An 18409-nucleotide genomic window follows, 5' to 3' on the forward strand; every position below is an offset into this window, starting at 1 on the left:
TTGATCTTCCGACACTGAGTGATACAGATAAGCACGTAAGTAATTGCAAGCATGGATATTACTGTGTTAGTTGCCAATATAGTTATAATTCTTTTAGACAGAGGGTCCATGGTCATGACTGACTGGAATTGTTTTAATGCTGCAATTTCATTTTTAGCACATAGAACTGCAATTGGGTAATGTCGAATGGTTTAGTTTTTTGTTGCAGTTGATGGGTCAAAATTCACTGTTTTTTTCTAGGTTTTCAAGTCAGATATTAATGAATACTGGCCAGGGAAGAGTCATCAATGAAGATTTCGGAAATGTAAGAGTTACCTAAATATGGGTTGAGAAAAATGGTCTATGTGAAGCCCAATTGGTGTAGAATTTATGCCAATATTAAGCACGTACAAATCTTATAGGTTGCATGGGCATAGATTCTCACTGATTTCAGAGATTATTCTTTTCCCTTTGGCATTATTTGCCATTCACACAGTTTGCTTTCCTTTGTTTGGTTGTGTGTTGTTCATGAAATTGTGTTTTGCAGTCAGCAAAAGTCTTGAAAGTTGTCTATCAACTGGAAAAAATATCAGAAGCAAATTGTGACAGCATTCACAGAAATAAATAGCCATCAGATCATATATCCGACATTAACTTATCAAGAAAGAAGGATCAGAACATATACAGTTTCCATAGAAATGGCAGTACTCTTCTATTACTTTGCTTCAAGGATAGGGCATTGTTTAATGAAATCCATTGAATTAATATATGAATTTAGGGTATCATGGTTCAGAACAACAAAATGTTCAAATGTGAAGCCAATGAAATTATATAAGATTACCCTGCTCCTTTCTTACTAATTTTCTCTTTATAAACTAGCCATTTGGAACTTTGATGTTACACATTCACATTCTAGTATCATCCACCTGTTTAATTCTCACCTTGGGGCATCTGCAATATTTGACGACATAATGCCTTTAGAAGCACATAGTTTGTTTGACTACCTGTCCACTAGTTATTTTGTCTATGCTCATTATGGTAAATTCGATCTTACACATTGAACAGGCTTTACTTGTAGTTTACTAAATCCAATGGCTGATTTTTTGGGTATCCGACACTTGATTAATTCTCACCTTGGGCAATCTTTGACAACATAATGCCCTCTAGAAGCTTATAGAATCCAATTTTTAACATATTTTCACTATTTTTATCACTAGGAGTGCTTAATTCAAACAATGGTGAGACCATTTGGATGTTAGAAACCTAATGCTAATTTTCTATCTGTCCCCAACCTAATGAATATTAATATTGGTGATAGCATATCTTTAAAATGAACATATTGAGTTAATTTCCCTTATATAAAGGTCTTCCTTATTTATTCATAATCTTTGAATTTCAATTACATCATTGTTCTCATCCTTTGTTAAATGTTCATCAAGCAATGTCAGAAGACAGTATTGGCATCCATCAAGGACCTTAGGTTAAACCTTATAAACTGAAAGCATGCAGTCTGTAACTAACATGAAATCAAAGTGTCAAATAAATTAATTTGTGCATTTGCTAATTGTGGTAACCCTCGCTCTTCAAATATTAGATAGTTCAAGCTTTGATCTCATGAAATAAATGTAACCTTACAAATTGCAGGGCACTAGTCTATTTTTGTGCTAAAGTTTATTGTGCATCATGTGATTTGATTATGACAAGGTTTGTAATTTGATTTATTTCTGTTGTTTGTACTTTGAAGGTTATTGCATCTTGGGGAGTTCGCAACAACATTGACTTTCTTTCTTTGTCTTATACACGACATGCTGAAGACATTATACAAGTAAGAAATATGACATAAAATCTACATTCTTGCTCATGTTCTGAGCTTGTGATGTTACTTCTAGCAACTATGATGGATCTCACATAAAATTTTCTGTCAAGCTGTTTTTCTAGAAACAAGTTATAGCAACACCGTCCATGCTTTTCAACAGATTGTGCGCCAAGAGGGCATCCATGCCCTCTTCAGAGGAGTAACAGCTAATATTATGTTAAGAGTAGTAAGAGCTGGAGTTCTTGCACTATATGATCAGCTTCAGTGACTAGTTTTGAGTAAGTCGAACAAGTCAATATTGATATGTAGCAGATGCATGGACAGTGTTTGACAAAATGCCTGAACGGGATGTGGTGTCATGGAATACTATGATTGTTGGATATACTAAAAATGGGTATTGTCAGGAGGCATTAAGGCTTTATGGCTGGATGCAATGGACAGCTATAGAGGCGGATCATGTTACCTTTTCCAGTGTACTTGGTGCGTGTGCTGGCCCAGAAGCTCCGCAGCAAGGAAACGAAGTGCATGGCCATGTAATTAGAAATGGGTTTGACCTAGAGGACCCCATAGGGAATGCTCTTCTTACTATGTTATGAATGTCCTAGCTTCTACGCATGTTTATCATTCCCTACATTAGTGTTCCTTGGCCTTGATTTATACTATATTGGAAAAGGTTATGAGATATTTTACAATCTTAAGCCCAATGCACGCCTTCTCATGTAACAATCACATTGTCCAAGATAAATCAGTTTGTCAGATAAATTTTGTATCTTTTGGGTGAACTATGTCAGGGCAGTTAGAACCTGCCATGCATATCTTCTCTTGAAATCTTCTACACGTAACCTTAAATAATTATGCTCGAAATACCATCTATATCAATGAAATATGATCACATGACGTGTCACCATTGGCATACCACCCAACAACACTGCATTATGCAAATTTCTAGCAATACTATACTCAATGTAACCCCTATTCGACATTTTTTGTAAAATTATGGCCGATATGAAGAAATGAATCAGGTAGAAATTCAATCTGTCTTATGAAAATGTCACTAACTATCCAGGTATGTTTTTGCTATGTATGCACCCTAGATTACACCGATGCTATGTATGCACCCTAGATTAGACATCAAATATTTTACTAATCCCCTCTGCTTTTGCATTTTTCCATTTTTCTCTATCAAACATATGCTTGTCACAAAAGGCAAGTAATTGCTTATGCTTGCAGTCACACTATTTTTTATGAGACGATTTGCAATTAGCATTACAATAATCAGTGCAAGAACAGAGTCCATTCGAGAAACAATGGAAACAATTTGCATCTCTCACAACAATTCCCTTCCCGGTGATCATCAGAATGAGCTTTGTGGCATTGTGGCAACGCCCTCAAACGTGAAGGTTCTTGGTAATATGAATAGATGATCTAGCCATTTGTTGATGATAAAAAATAAACACCGGTAAAGAAACAAAATTGCATAAAAATTTGACTTCTTTCTTCTATGTTGTTGTTTCTTATGTCATTTGCATAAAATTTTGACTTCTTTCTTCTATGCTATTGTTTTTTATATCATTGCCTTACGGCGTTTCCTTTGCAACATGTGGTGCAAATGCTAGTAATAACTTGTTAAAAACCCTTATAAAATGGTTAAAAACAATATTTTTGAATGTTAATCATTCAATGCCATGATAATTAGGATATGGTTCAATCTAATTATTATAAATTTGATCATATAATATTTTATCAAATCTTGATTATTTGTTATTTAAAACCTATTGGGCACTTGGATTGGCCCATTTCACAACTCAAAATTATGATTCCAATAAGCCACTATGGATTCTAATTTTTCCATAGTATGGGCATGCTAGTCCATAAGTATGTTTCACCACTATAGATTCTAATTTTTCCAATTATGAAATTGTATATATTCTAAAGGAGGAGTCTAACTTATAGACGAAATAGCCTTCTTCACTGGAATTCATCAAAATCCGGCAATACAATTTCAAGATTTTTTTGTTATTTAAAATACATTTTTGAATACATTAATGGATTCAACACCATGAAAACCCTCTGAGTCACTTGAATTATGCAGATTAAACAATTTAAACTCAAATTTTTTTTTTAAATGTCTCATTTTGATTAAAATTAACCAGAAAAAAAATATCGTGAAAAATTTATTTCTTGTATAAATTAAACTACACCTATTCTAAATAGTGAAATACCATATGTACTCATTCAAAGTCAACATGTAAAACCAATAATAATTTTTATTTACATATATGCACACTAAAAATAAATAACCAATCATCGTTAAAATCCCAATGTATGAGTTGAAGGTAATCTGCATCACATTGCTTCAGATGATACTAATAATACAAACTTGAGCAAACCTAACAAAAGCCTAAATTGTTTGAAGAATTTTCCTTACTTTAGATTAACCTCATGTAAAGCTAGATTGAATTAGAATCTGAAGTTGCTTCAGTTTCTTGTGCAGTCTCATCTACGCGGACTAAAACCCTGCAGGGCGAACACTTGATAGCGCAGGTCGAATACATTCGTCTGAATCGCTGAGGAAGAAAAAATAACAGAGAAGTGTTCATCAGCGACAGAATGGGTATGAATTCCATTATAGGTTGTCAGAACGTATTCAGGATCATCAGAGCAGCGCTCTATCTGCTTCTTCACCGGGCATCCATTGGCTTGGCATCTGAAATAATATCTGTTAATTGATCCACCATTCCATAAATCAATTCAATCGACATGAACATCCTAGGCTGGTTAAAAATTTTAATGCAGCACTAATCATAATATATATACACAATAGGCTATATATATAATATAATGCTACTCCCGTGACTGAATACCTCGGATGAGTTCTATTTTTTATGTGTTTCTGACCATATTTCTTCCATTTGTACCCATCGTCAAGAAAGTCCTCATCGCTCTTTGTTCTCAAGCATATAATTCTCTCCTTCTCTCCAACTGGATCTGCACTATCTGGTCCTCCTGTGGAACTCTTGCATGTATTGGCTGCATCCATCAATTCGGTATGCAGAGAACGGGAATATTTATCAAGATTCTGACTCTCAAGAACAGTCACCGGGAGAAGTCTACAGCTCAAAAGCAAGAACATGGTGTATTTAAATCAAGTAGAAACCAGTGGATCATGTGCCATCATAGCCTACTCTCTGATGCTGCCCCTTCCGAGGCCGAAAGGGTGCTATTGAATAACACAAGATTCCATGCAATTTGGAATTATTTTATTGAAATCCACAGTTGTCAATATTTCTGTCCATTACTTATTAGCTATTTGTGTCATGCTCAGCATTATTTGTGTGTTATGCGCTCAGCCTTCTTCTGGGAATAATTTGGAATCTGAGAAACTAAATGTTAAAATATTTTCAAACTTTGATTTGTAATTAAATTAGGTTTGGTGTTTCAGTGGTTTTTTAAATAGAAAAGATCCCATTATCTGGTATCATTATCATTTTTAACTTCCTTTCTGTGATAAAGATAGTGTAATTTAATATAATTTAAACATTTTAAGTTGATTAAAATAAAATAAAAATAATTCTAATAATTTTTTAAGATTTATTATTTCAATTTAAAGTGGATGAGGATGAGGATGATTTTTTTTATTTTTTTTATTGAGGAACTAGATTGATTTTGAAGAGAATATGGTCACCATATGCTTAGTCTTAATGCTTATTATTAACGGCTATAGTATGTTACAAAGTTTGTTAAGCTGCATTGACTTTTAATAAATTTTAAAAAATAGGACTTGCTCACCAATTTCCTAGGGATTTGAGATTATTCCGATTCTAATAAGTTCATATATGAGGAAATTAATATATAAGCAAATTTTATTTAGCAAAATGGTCCATTTTACAATGATATGTGTAATTTCTTTTTTCTCTCAAATTAAATTAGATTCATGCCACATGGCTCCCCGCCCACCAATTTCTCAGGGATTTGAGCTTATTTCAATTCTAATAAGTTCATATTCTAATTAGATGGGAAAATTAATATATAAGTAAACTTTATTTAGCAAAATGGTCCATCTTACAATAAGATGTGTAATGTTATATTTATAAAGTCTTTTGCTATATCAACCACATTAATATTTTTAATGTGGTTGTACTAGTAATAATAATAATGATCAACCTAGATCTATTTTAGCTCTATAGGGATCAAATCTCCAATTAAGATGAATTTAGACTAGTTTATTTACAATTGTGGAATTTTATTTTATCAAAGCCATAGTTGAAGTATGAATGGTTAAAATGTCTATTAATTTAAAAAGGTTTATTTTCAAAAACTTTGAAAACAATAGGTTGGTCTTGATTTTTTTATACCTAATATAGATGTGCAATAGCAATTGTGATTGACTCTCCACTTGAGCTGTTTTTTTAAATAATGGAAAAACCTAGGGTAACTCAGTTCTCAAATCAATAGTGGGGACAAACATTACTGGTTGTTATAGGCAAATGCAAGTTAATTCATTAATGTTATTCCAAGAAAACCACGCCACCTCGCATATTGGTGGTCTATAGAGGGTTTTGGCTCCTGCTAGATGTTATTTTCTTATGTCTAAGGAAGATGAGCTCTTAGCAAAAAAAAATAGTTTTAAAGTATACTTGAACTTAAACTTATATTTCAAACAATTAGAGATTTTTTGTCATATGAAGCACACGCATGGCATTAAACAACACAGGCAGTAAGTTCGGCAAAAATTTTGGGAAATCTGAGTTATAGTTATCAAACTTTAGGATTTGATGTCCCTGAATCCATTTCCACCCTTAAAAAATAATTCAAACACTCTTATGATCATATTTCCAAATTCCAACAAAAAAATAACTTTCAAAGTAAATTTATGGACTCTACGCAACGTCTTTAAATTATAGTTACCAATTTCGGCAGTATTGACCAGGAAAATTTGAAAATACGCCCATTCAATTCGCTGCAACTTTGGAAATTTGAATTCAAATTATAGTTACCAATTTCGGCAGTATTGACCATGAAAATTTGAAAATACTCCCATTCAATTCGCTGCAACTTTGGAAATTTGAATTCAATTCAGTATGGTCTTATTGTTGAATTTAGGTTTCTGTGATCCATAACAAGTTTATTGAGAGAGGTTTCTGCAAAAATCACATCATCATTCATTTGTGCACGCATTTTAAACCAACAAATGTGGATCAAGACAAGTTGAAGAACCAGACCAACGCTGCATGTTAAATAGAGAGTGCAGATCATCCAAATAGCCGTTGGATGATCTGCACTCTCTCTATGGTTCTTCAACTTATCTTGAGGATGAACCACATTTGTTGGGATGAAAAGGGTTGACAAATGAATGAAAATGAATGATATGTGATTTTCGCCCAAAACCTCTATCAATAAATATGTTTTTTATACTAAAAAAAACTTATAATAAACAGTAAATTGTATATTAAAAATATTAGAATGATGGAATTTGGTAAAGATTTTTTTGTTAATATAAAATTTAATATTTAAAAACAGAAATTTCTATATTATTTAATTTGGTAAAGTTTTTTTGTTAGTATAAAATTTTATATTTAAAAAATTTCTATATTATTTAAAACATTAAAAAAAAAATTATATTAAAAAAAATTACAATTACAATCTAATTTGCTAAGGATTTTGATAATTAGAATCTTTTATATTAAAAGAAGTATAATAAACTGTAAATTACATATTATAAAATTACAGTTGTAAAATACAATAAATTTCATATTAAAATGTAGTAGAAAATAGAAAATTTATACTTGCTAAAAATAATAAATTCTTATAAAAAAAAAATTATTTATAAAATATATAGTCTTCAATTTTTTCTATTTGAATTTTATATAGCTGTATTTTTTTTTAAATTCACTTCAGTGCTAACAACTAACTAAATTTTCCATGTGGTTCTTCCTTTTTCTCTGTTTTGAATTAAGTAAAATGTGCAACTTTCAACTAGATGAACAAAATCTACACTATTAATAACTCTATGAAAATTTGTTTTCATTGGAATCTACTAGCAAGGCTAAATCTACGAGAGATTTAAATTGTTTTAGTTATTAATCACTAATATTGTTAAATAATGAATCCATACAAATGAAGATAGTTTTAGATAGAGGAGGAATGACCTGTGATAGAGTTTTAAGAATACAACGTTTCGGACTATCAAGTGAGTCCATCAGCAGGGGATGCGTGAATAGATATTCAGGAGATATAATATCTCCTGAATATCTATTCACGCATCCCCTGCTGATGGACTCACTTGATAGTCCGAAACGTTGGGTTCTCAAAACTCTATAACATGTCATTCCTCCTCTATCTAAAATTAATATTATTATTTTCAACTTTTAAATATTATAGTAAAAATAAAGATTTGAGAATATGAATAACGATTTGAGAATATGATTTTTTTTTAATATATTGTTCTATGATATTTTATAATATTCTATACATGGGACACTTACCACTTTGCTGGATATTGATCCTCGCCCACGTGGAGCAATATCGTTCGCTGAGTCAACTCCTTATTTTAAAAGGTGTAGCATGCATTGACTTTTGTACGCCACTTGAACTGCGATCGCGGGTTCACATGATCATGGAAACGGGTTTATTCTCTTCCCATAACGCTGGCCTTGGTGGCTAGCATTATATGCCCTGGTAAACAGCGGTGCTGGTGGTATAGAAGCCGTTGTATTTGGTTTCAAAACTGATGGTTTCTATACCACGCTGCGTAGTCGGGTAGATATTGGCCACTAGCTTTGGTCCCTCGTTTGTCAAATGATTTTTTATTTTTTTATATATGGTTTTGAGCTTTTGACTTTATGGAATTTTTTTTTTAAATATATTTAAAATATATTATTGGTTTTTATATAAAACAATAATTTTTATATCAATATTTTTAATTAATAATGTAGTTGTATTAATTAATAATATAATTGTGTTACTTAACTGATATTGATTCAAATTTGATAAGATTTAATTGTTAAATAAAGAATATTGTCCATTCTCTTGTGAAATGGTAATATATCAAATTGTTAAATAAAGAATATTGTCCATTCTTTTGTGAAATGGTATTAATAATTAATCAATCATTATTAATAATGTAGGTTAATCCTTTTTAATAATATAATAAAATATATCAATATTTTGTGAAATGGTATTAATAATTAATCAATCATTATTAATAATGTAGGTTAATCCTTTTTAATAATATAATAAAATATATCAATATTTTTAATTAATAATATTATTGTATTAATTAATTGATATTTTAAAGTTATTTATTTAAATTTAATAAGATTTAATTATTAAATAAAAAATATTATTTATGGTATTATTAATTTATTAATAATGTAAATTAATTATTGCTAATAATATGATTACATCAATTTATTTATATATCAAATATATTTACTTAAATTTGATAGGATTAGTTATCTAAATAAAAATAATATTTATAAATTTTATAAAAAAGTATCATTAGTTAAATTAATGCTTCACTTTAAAAGATGGAGATTACATTGAATTGAAACACATTGCTATTGTTCCTAATATATTTTACTAATCTTGATTATCAAATGAAATCCTCTAGCTTCATGGAGCAGTTTCTCCATGTAAGCCAATGCTTCATCTTCACTAGTATTTCTATCTAAGTCGATGTCAATGCTTAGTCTTATGAGGTGAAGTGACATATCAAGAAGTTAAGGTAGTTAACAAAGAAATAAAACTAGCAATTGCACCACAAGTTGCAAGGAAACGTCATATGTCGATAGCATATGGAGAAAGAGCATAGATGAAGACAGATGTGATATGTTACAATTTGAGTGAGAGAAATCTTAATATTATTCAATAAGGTCTTGAAATATGATGTTAAACAACAAATATTTGTTGCAATGTAAGTGTTATGATACCTGAACATGTCACAATAGGGATTTGTTGAGTTGGATTATCTGTTAACAACCATGGATATTGCAATGGTTAGCTCACTAGAATAGATCTTAAAAGTTACTACTATAATCAAGTTATGCTCGACTCAATGAGTGTTAGTAGAATGAAAAAGCATGGCATAGATCCCATGAAATGAATATGGAATGGCAATATAAAAGCCATAGAATGCAACACAATTCAAGCAACATTTACCCTTTAGAAGCCAGATGTGGGTAAAATCTCCAACAACATGAAGGATTGTATATTACAAGTTCTTTTTAATCAATAGTAAAGGAAAAAATAGAACAAGGAAATGGTTGAAGATATCTTGATGTATAGAGCCATGAATGAGAATAAATCCCCATCACATTGTTGAATATTTCAACTACATATCTTCAAAACAGATAAGCACAACCCCACACAAGAAACACAACTTGCATTGTCTTTTCATAAAAGTCACAACTAATAATCTTGTCCTAGTCTCCTCAACAATTAGATAAATAATCAATATTTTGGTACCAATAAAATTTGATTATATATAAGGAATTGATATTCCCATCCACATAACAATAGTATTATATATGGAATTAATCGAAACAAAACAAAACAAAAAGGATTTTTTTTTCATTTTTACTAATATGCTTTCACTTTCATTGAACTTGAACCACATGCCACATCCACATGAACCCCACCCCAAATAAGAAAAACCCATTCATATATCCTTAGTTTTAGTTTCCAAAATTTAAACCACATTCTTATCAATGCACTAAGATCATGGAAGGCCTGTAAAGATTAGTTTCCTAAATTTAAAACACATTCTTATCAGTTCACTAACATCATGGAAGGCATGTGTTTCTTTACATGCAATAATATCATTTATGCAAGTTTTTTATTTTTATTTTGTACCTCACAATGCACGAACAATGTTAAAAATGTAGGTCGCAATATATCCTTTGTACAGCAGTGGGACATTCCCAACACTCTCCTTAGTCTATTGGTAGTTTTATCAGCATGAAGGTCCCTCTTCTCATGGAACCATGACTCACTATAACAATCTGACAAGTGTTTATTCTCAAGCTAAAATGACTTATGTTTGCATGTGGCAGAGCCTTGTACAGTTGTGATGGTGATAAGAGTTCCCATGTAACTTTCTTACATTTAAGTCATAATTTCAAATGCGGACATTAACTACGAGTAGTGTAACTACCTTAAGTAAGTGTCACACTTCTTATGAGAAGTATGCATGAATTAATAAAACCAATATAACCACCATTTGCTACATAGATTGGAAAAACTCTTCTTAGACCAGAGTTGCACAATTACATGGGATATTGCTTACAACTATACTTAACGACCTTTTAAAGTCATCTGGAAAATTCCCTTTTGAAAACCAATCGTGCAAATGTTTGGAATGAACATTAGTGGCATAACATATGAATAAGATTGTTTTATTTGACACAATATCTACTCCAAATACAAGTAGAATTTCACTATGCAATCTATACTAGCAATCTATCTTCACTAAGTATGAAGAAACAAAATGTGTTTTCAGACATCAAATTTGTGTGGACGGGTTTTAGTCTTTATCATGTATGCCATAGGTCGTTGGTGATATTATAACATTAATGCCCTTATAAAGGCCCAATCTAGCAATAGAACTTAGTGAGCTAACATATGCAATGAAGTAGTCTAGTCAATTATAGCAGACATTCAATAATTATAATGTATATTCATACCCTTTCACTACAAAAGCAAGTGTTCCAGATCAATGGGAATCCTACTAGGCAAGACAACACAATTTCTCATAAAATAAATATTTATATGTAAGATCAATAGCCACATGCGACCAAGTATTTTGAATCAGGACATCATTACATGACCTTACCCTTTGCTTGCTAGTGATATAAGGGTTGCCAACATAAAAAATGATAAAAGTGAAATAGTATGTGCCAATACTCAAATGTGTTGGTGAAATGGCACTTTTTTTTTGTTTATAACACCCTCACATGGATTATACATTATGCCAGTGTTGCATACATTATCATTAAATGCTACATGAGTCGCATGCGGTTTATTATTCAATATAAAATTGTTTCGTTTCAACTGTAGCACAGGGGTCAGTGAAGGCATAAGTCACTAGAATGAATTAAGGAACACCATTGTAATTAATACATATCAATAGAGCTTAAGAAAGGGATATTTCGGAATAGTCACAGTGAACCTCAGCCTATAAAGTAGTTTCCTACCTGAATTATGAGGTTTTTTACAGTACCAATATTTCATACTGTTACCTCTCTCTGGTTTATGACATTAAGAAAAAAAATTAAAGATAAAGAGACTTATTGTAATAACAAAGCCTTACTCTGTCTACAAGCACAATTCATAATACTTGTTCAATCCCTGTGTAAAAATATTGATAGTTTTTGCACAAATTTAAAAAAAAAAAAAAAAACAAAACAAACAAACAAACAAACAAAAATCCATCATTAATGAGTAACCCACTATATAATATAGTTCACATGATTTTGGTAATTGCATCTACTTTTCTGTTCTTGAACAAGTCCACTGTTACGCCACTATCCTAGCACTACCTCTCTTTATTGTCGTGGTGACTTGTACTTGTGATATGTTTTATTATAAATAGTTAAACACCCAAATTCCATTTAGGGTTACTATGTTTGGTGGAATTTGATCTTATATATGTATATAGCGATATCATGTATAATAGTTATGCTTATGGTTAGTCTTATTATTATGTCCCTCCTTGATATATTAATGGAACACCAAATTTTTGTGTCACTGTTTAAACATTGTGACAAGGGCTTATACTCGATCGAGCGTTTGTTTTCATGGAGTACACTTAAATATATGTGATTGATATCATTTTTATGATAGAATTCTCTAGATCTTTGCAAATGAGTGGAGGACATGTCGCTGGGTACATTTACCTCTTTGGTTGTCAATCCCCGTACTCAAAAGTTACAACATGTCTGGTGATCTGAGACTCTTAGGGATTAGGGCTAGAGATCAACAGTTAGGATCATCCCAGGTAGGTTTTGGTAACTACCTCGTCTCCTCCACCGTAGTTGATCCTCATTCTGCCTCTCGTCATTAATGGTTTGGCTCTTTGTGTCTCTAGGGTTTCAATCCTCAATTCTAACTCTTACCACCGCTCAAATTCAATGTTGGACAACTTGTTCTACTTAGCTGCTTTTGTGTGAGGACTAGAATCGACAAACAATGCTTGCCTTACTATAAGTTATTTCTTTTTCCTGAAATAAAATTTACTAGTAAATTCACACATTTCCTTTTATATTTGCAGTCGATCAAATTTTCTTGTCTTTATAACATTTTCATTTAAACATGAATTGGGTTTCTTTTAAATTTCACTCCTCTTTATCAGTAAAGGTAATTTTTAGGTTTCTTCTTTGCTAGAAACCTTCTTCTCCTTTAGAACCTTCAAAGGAAAGAACCTCATTTTTATTTTATGTGTCAGGCTTTCTAAGGGTATGCATGTTCTAGAAATAATGCTTTGTTTATTTATTTCACATGACACAGTGTGATCTATTAACCACAACTGAGGAAACCCTTTGTTTCCTTTCTCATAATTTCAGTGAGGAATTAAGGATTTGGACAATGGTACTTTACAAGTAAAAAAAATGGCCATTTGAATTTTGTTTTTCTTTTTCCTTTCTTTGCCTCTTAGTATTAACCTTAAAATACTAACTCAAGTACCTTGTTTTCCCGATTTAGGTGTGTATGGTTGGTATCAATTCATGGCTACAAACTAGTCATGGGAGAATGACAGAGCCGATTATTTATCTGAAAGGAGTTTTCTTTTGCTAGAGTATTTCACTTCCAAGTTTTTCTCCTCACCCTTAAGGCTATGTTCCTAACTGGACAAGGATGATGGATTCAATTTGGTCGGGCTACATTGTTTGATCATGTGCTCAAAAAATAACTCAAAATTCAAAGTTTTCAAATCGATGTGGAACATGAAAAACCACGTAGTGATCGTCATCCTAAATTTGGCGCAACTCATTTCACGTGAAACAGACTTTGTATGCTCCCAAACAAGGATAATTTTAGGGCGAATGTTCGCCCTTTGGCGAAATTAAGGGGTTTTAAATTTTTAGTGGGCGAATATTTTGTATCATAGTACATTTTTACAAATCACCTCAAATAGCCCACCTTATTTTAAGGGAGAGGGTAAAAAAGGTAAATTTAGCCTTTGAAATTAGGACTTACAACCTTCCATTCGCCCATTTTCATGAATAGGTTTTATTTAAGTGAATCCATTCGCCCATTTTCAAGAATAGGTTTTATTTAAGTGAATCCTATGGGCCAAATACCATATTTATAAAAGAGGTATGGTAAATTAATAAAAATATAAATAAATGAGAGGTATGGTAAATAAATAAAACATTTTTTATATTTACTCCATAAGTCACCTTATATACATGTAAGGGTGTAAACAAATAAAAATATAAGTAAAGTTGAGGTATGGTAAATAAATAAAACGTCTTTTTATACTTACTCAAAAGGTATGGTAAATAAATAAAAATATAAATAAACTAGACGTATCGTAAATAAATAAAACCTCTTTTTATATTTAGTCCATAACCCTCGTTCTATTTATGAAGGCTCAAGAAAGAGGTTTTATTTAAGTGAATCCTATGGGCCAAATACCATATTTGTAAAAGAGGTATGGTAAATTAATCAAAATATAAATAAACTAGAAGTATGGTAAACAAATAAAACATTTTCTTATATTTACTCCATAAGTCACCTTATATTTACGAACACTCAAAAAATGGGTTATATTTAGGTGAAACCTATGGCCAAAATACTATGGGACAAATACCATGGACTAGATTGTTATTAATACCATGCAAAAAACCATTATTAACCCTAATATTAGAATTAACAAAAATAAAAATGGCACATGGTATTGACCCATGCTATTCACCAAAATGGCACATGGTATTGACCCATGGTATTCACCTGGAATGTAGCCTATTTAAATGGGGGGAATTAAACTAGCATGTAGCCTATGCTAAGATTCACTAGGACTTTACAAAGTTTTATTATTTAGTGAAAGACTCACCAAGATCTTACAAGAGTTTATAATTGAGTAAAATATTCGCCATGCTTGGTGAGAGATTCGCCAAAAAATTATATATACATATTATATTATTGATAAAATCGCCTTCCATTTTTCCTATATACCATGGAGATTCGTCCATTTATTATATTTATAAATTTAGGGGGGGTTCTTAAAATTTTCCCTGCTCCAAAAAACATGTTCTATTTGTTTTCCTAAACAAGGGAATTTTCAAAAAAATGCAGACAACCCAGTCAGCAGTTCATACTGTTGACGTGGCGCTAACTAGGCATGCCTATGTGGCAGGGTGACTGTGCATATGATTGATTTGACCTCCGGCGAATTGCATGTTGACAAGTAGCACCACGGGGGCTCCCTAGCAATACCATACCACATGCATTCATATTGGGGGATATATATTGAGGAAAAAATGACATAATATGTTGAGCATATAATAGGGGATAAAGGGTTTTTATATTGACATGTATAAAATATGGATCTCAAAGTTAATGGAAAAATATAAAGGGGTATAAAAATATGTTAATGAAAAAATGGATACCTACAATATCTAGTCAAATTAGGCTTTTTTAAATTGGGAAGGTGTATTGGGTTCATATTGGTAGGGGGTTGAATAATGTGCCTTTTAGAGGTATTTTCCAAAATGTTTTCAAATTAAGGGTATTTTTTAGTATTCCATGAATGCACATGCTATGTTCGAGGTTCATTGAGTGAAGACCTTGTGAGTAGCACATTATTATTAGTGGAGTTTTGGACGATTTGATTCGTTGGTTGGTGGCCAATCACAGGCTGCCACATGGCCTAGCCAGGGGCTGCCATGTGACCCAGCCAGGGGCCGCCATGTGGCAGCCCAAGGGCCACCAAAAATCTAGGTAAGGTCTGAGCAACAATGGGCGGGGGTCGAACCCATGACCTCCAAGTCCAAAATCCAAGCCTTAGGCAATACGTCATACATTGGTGCTTAACATGTTATGGTTTCGACATATATTTAAAGTCTGAATCTGTGCCATTTGGAGGAAAGGGCCATCCCTTGGCCATATCGCCACCCACAAGACCACTATCGCAGCAGAGTGGGTGCCCAGCCAACGGGGGTGGGCCGTTGGCCTTAGCCCCAAGCACGTGGCCCCCCACATGTCCAAAATTTTCATATTTAAGGCCTTATATGGCATTTAATCCATTTGACAATTTTGCATGGAATTAGGCGAAATCGACACTTGGTTAGCAGAATTGGGGGCGAATTTGTATGATGGTGCCAGATTTTAGGGAAATTGAGATGCGATTAGCAGAAAGACTTGGGGAATCCATAACTTCTTCAATTTTTTACCAAATCAGGAGAAGAAAGAGGCTAGACAGACATTTTTGGGCATTCTAGAGCCATTGGAATAGGTTTCAGAGCTATCTAAGCATTGTAAACTGATGTATTCACACTTTTGATCATAATAGAGAGGGCCAAGCCATTGGAAGCTAGACCAAGGAGACGTAGCCTAAGCGGGGTGAAATCCTTCATCATGTGTTGTTGTGATACTTTTTTGGTGATGTACATGTCTGTTGTATGTTGTTATTCTAAAATCATTTGTTTATGTTAATTTGTACATGCAATTTACATAAAAACACTCAAAAACTTATGTTAAAACTTTCAATTAACCTCAAGAATCCTTAAGCACTTTTACATATTCTGAAGAAGAATTTAACACAGCAAAACTAATTTTCTCATTCAAATCAAGTTTGGTATCAGAACTCTTGGTTTTCTTTGTGCAAAAAGGATGTCACTGTTTGCAAGTGAATGTAATGCTTACAAGGTTGAAGCTCAAGAGAGGAGAAGTGAAGCTGGTTGAAAATCCTGAAGTTGGGTCAAGGAGAGGAGTGAAAGGTTGCCACAATCTCCACCACCAGTTCTACCTCAAATTGCAGTTGAGGCTTCAGTAAGCATGTCACATGAGGGAGAGCCTGCAAATATGACAGAGGATAAGAAGGTTTTTAGGAAGGCTTTCTTTGACATGACAGAGATGGTAAAAGTCCTCTATGAAGAGAGGAATACCAGACTGCATGGTGAAATATCCAAGCCTCCAAAAGGATAAGGTTCTTCGGGAGGAGGAGGTAATGAAAATGGAGGTAAACCTCCACCCTCTCCACCATCATATTCATCTTCATCTTCACAGGAATCTTCACCCTCTTCCACTAATACAACCCTTACTCATACTCATCAACATACCTCAAAAGGAATTGGTAAAACACTCTTTTTAAAATTTGATGTTAAATTTGAAATGCCCATGTATAATGGTGAAGTGAATGCAGAGAAGCTTGAAAATTGGGTTAGTCAATTAGAGTTCTATTGCAGAATTCAAAACCTTAAAGATGATGACATAAAGATTCAACTAGCTTCCTTGAGGCTGGAGGGTGCAGCACTAGTATGGTGGGAATCCAAGACACAAGAAGAGATAAAAAAATCATAGTAAGATCTTAATTTCTTGGTCTGATTTCATTGCTGCAATTAAAAGACAGTTTTACCCTCTAGCATATATCCAGAAAGCCATCATGAATTGGGAGAACTTTAGCCAACTTAAAGGTCAAAATGTGCAAGATAACACCCAAGAATTTAGAAGAAGGTCTCTACTATTAGGTGTAGATTTGCAATCACAAGACATGTTTCTGAAGTATACAGGGAATTTACACATTTACCTTAGGCATATTATCCTTATGTTTAATCCCAATAATCTAGATGAGGTGTGTGTGAAAACCACTCATCTTGAGGCAAGAGGGAAAAATACTCCAGAAGAGGGTAGTAAAAATCCATTTAAGGGTAAAGGAAAAGAAAAGGGTTTCAAAGGGAAAGGAAAGAAAAATGTATCCATTAAGAGGGAAGGAGAGAAAATGGCATGCAAACATTGTTCCAAAGAGGATCACAATGAAGCTTATTGTTGGAAGCTTCATCCTGAGATGAAACCAAAGAAATTCAACAACAAGGGAAAACAAAAGACAATTACAACCACTCAACAGGATTTGGGATCCAATATGGGTGATGAAACTAAATTACAGCCATGGGTATGAAAGGAAAAGAATCCATTTCTAGCACTAGTACTTCAAATTGACACAATGAAACTCCAAATGAAAAGAAGAGGATAGAACCTTTTCACATAAGGGTAATCTCAAAACATAGCAAAATTGATACTCTTTTTGATAGTGTCTCTCAAGCCAATATCATCTTTGAAAAAATTGTCAAAAGTTTAAACTTGGAAACCATTCCACATCATAAGCCATATCCATTAGGATGGGTGTGTGACAATGCCCAATTTCAAGTAACTATAAAGTGTAAACTGAAATTCTCCATTACTGCAAATTTCATAGATGAAGTGGAACTTGATGTTGTGTCATCAGACATATGTGGTATAGTTTTGGGCAGCCCATATTTCTATGATAGAAAATATATCTTCCATATGCATGAAAACAAATACCATTTGTTCAAAGATGGAGTAGAATATATTGTAAGAGCCCATGAAAATACTAGTGAATTCTAGCAAGAATTTTGTGCTTCTAATGATGAAACC

General features: G+C 32.6%; 1 protein-coding gene across 1 annotated transcript; it reads right to left on the minus strand.

Moving 5' to 3' along the window:
• Window positions 1-4291: 4291 nt before the first annotated feature.
• Window positions 4292-4835, minus strand: LOC149254188 (putative WRKY transcription factor 43). Its single transcript, XM_089454716.1, has 2 exons — window positions 4660-4835; window positions 4292-4514 (listed from the first exon to the last, which is right to left on the minus strand). The coding sequence occupies exons 1-2, from the start codon at window positions 4833-4835 to the stop codon at window positions 4292-4294; spliced, it is 399 nt and encodes a 132-aa protein (XP_089310842.1).
• Between the last annotated feature and the right edge of the window lie 13574 nt (window positions 4836-18409).

The sequence above is a fragment of the Pinus tabuliformis genome, chromosome 7, assembly GCF_031772625.1.
Source record: "Pinus tabuliformis cultivar Carrire ecotype Pingquan chromosome 7, CPIR1, whole genome shotgun sequence".
Lineage (NCBI taxonomy): Eukaryota > Viridiplantae > Streptophyta > Pinopsida > Pinales > Pinaceae > Pinus > Pinus tabuliformis.

Bases quoted from the DNA above. Each gene is read 5' to 3' on its own strand.
- LOC149254188 (XM_089454716.1), bottom strand. From the start codon at position 4,835: ATGGATGCAGCCAATACATGCAAGAGTTCCACAGGAGGACCAGATAGT. The intron at 4,515-4,659 runs GTATTCAGTCAC...ATCAATTAACAG, and splicing joins AAAAATAGAACTCATCCGAG to ATATTATTTCAGATGCCAAG.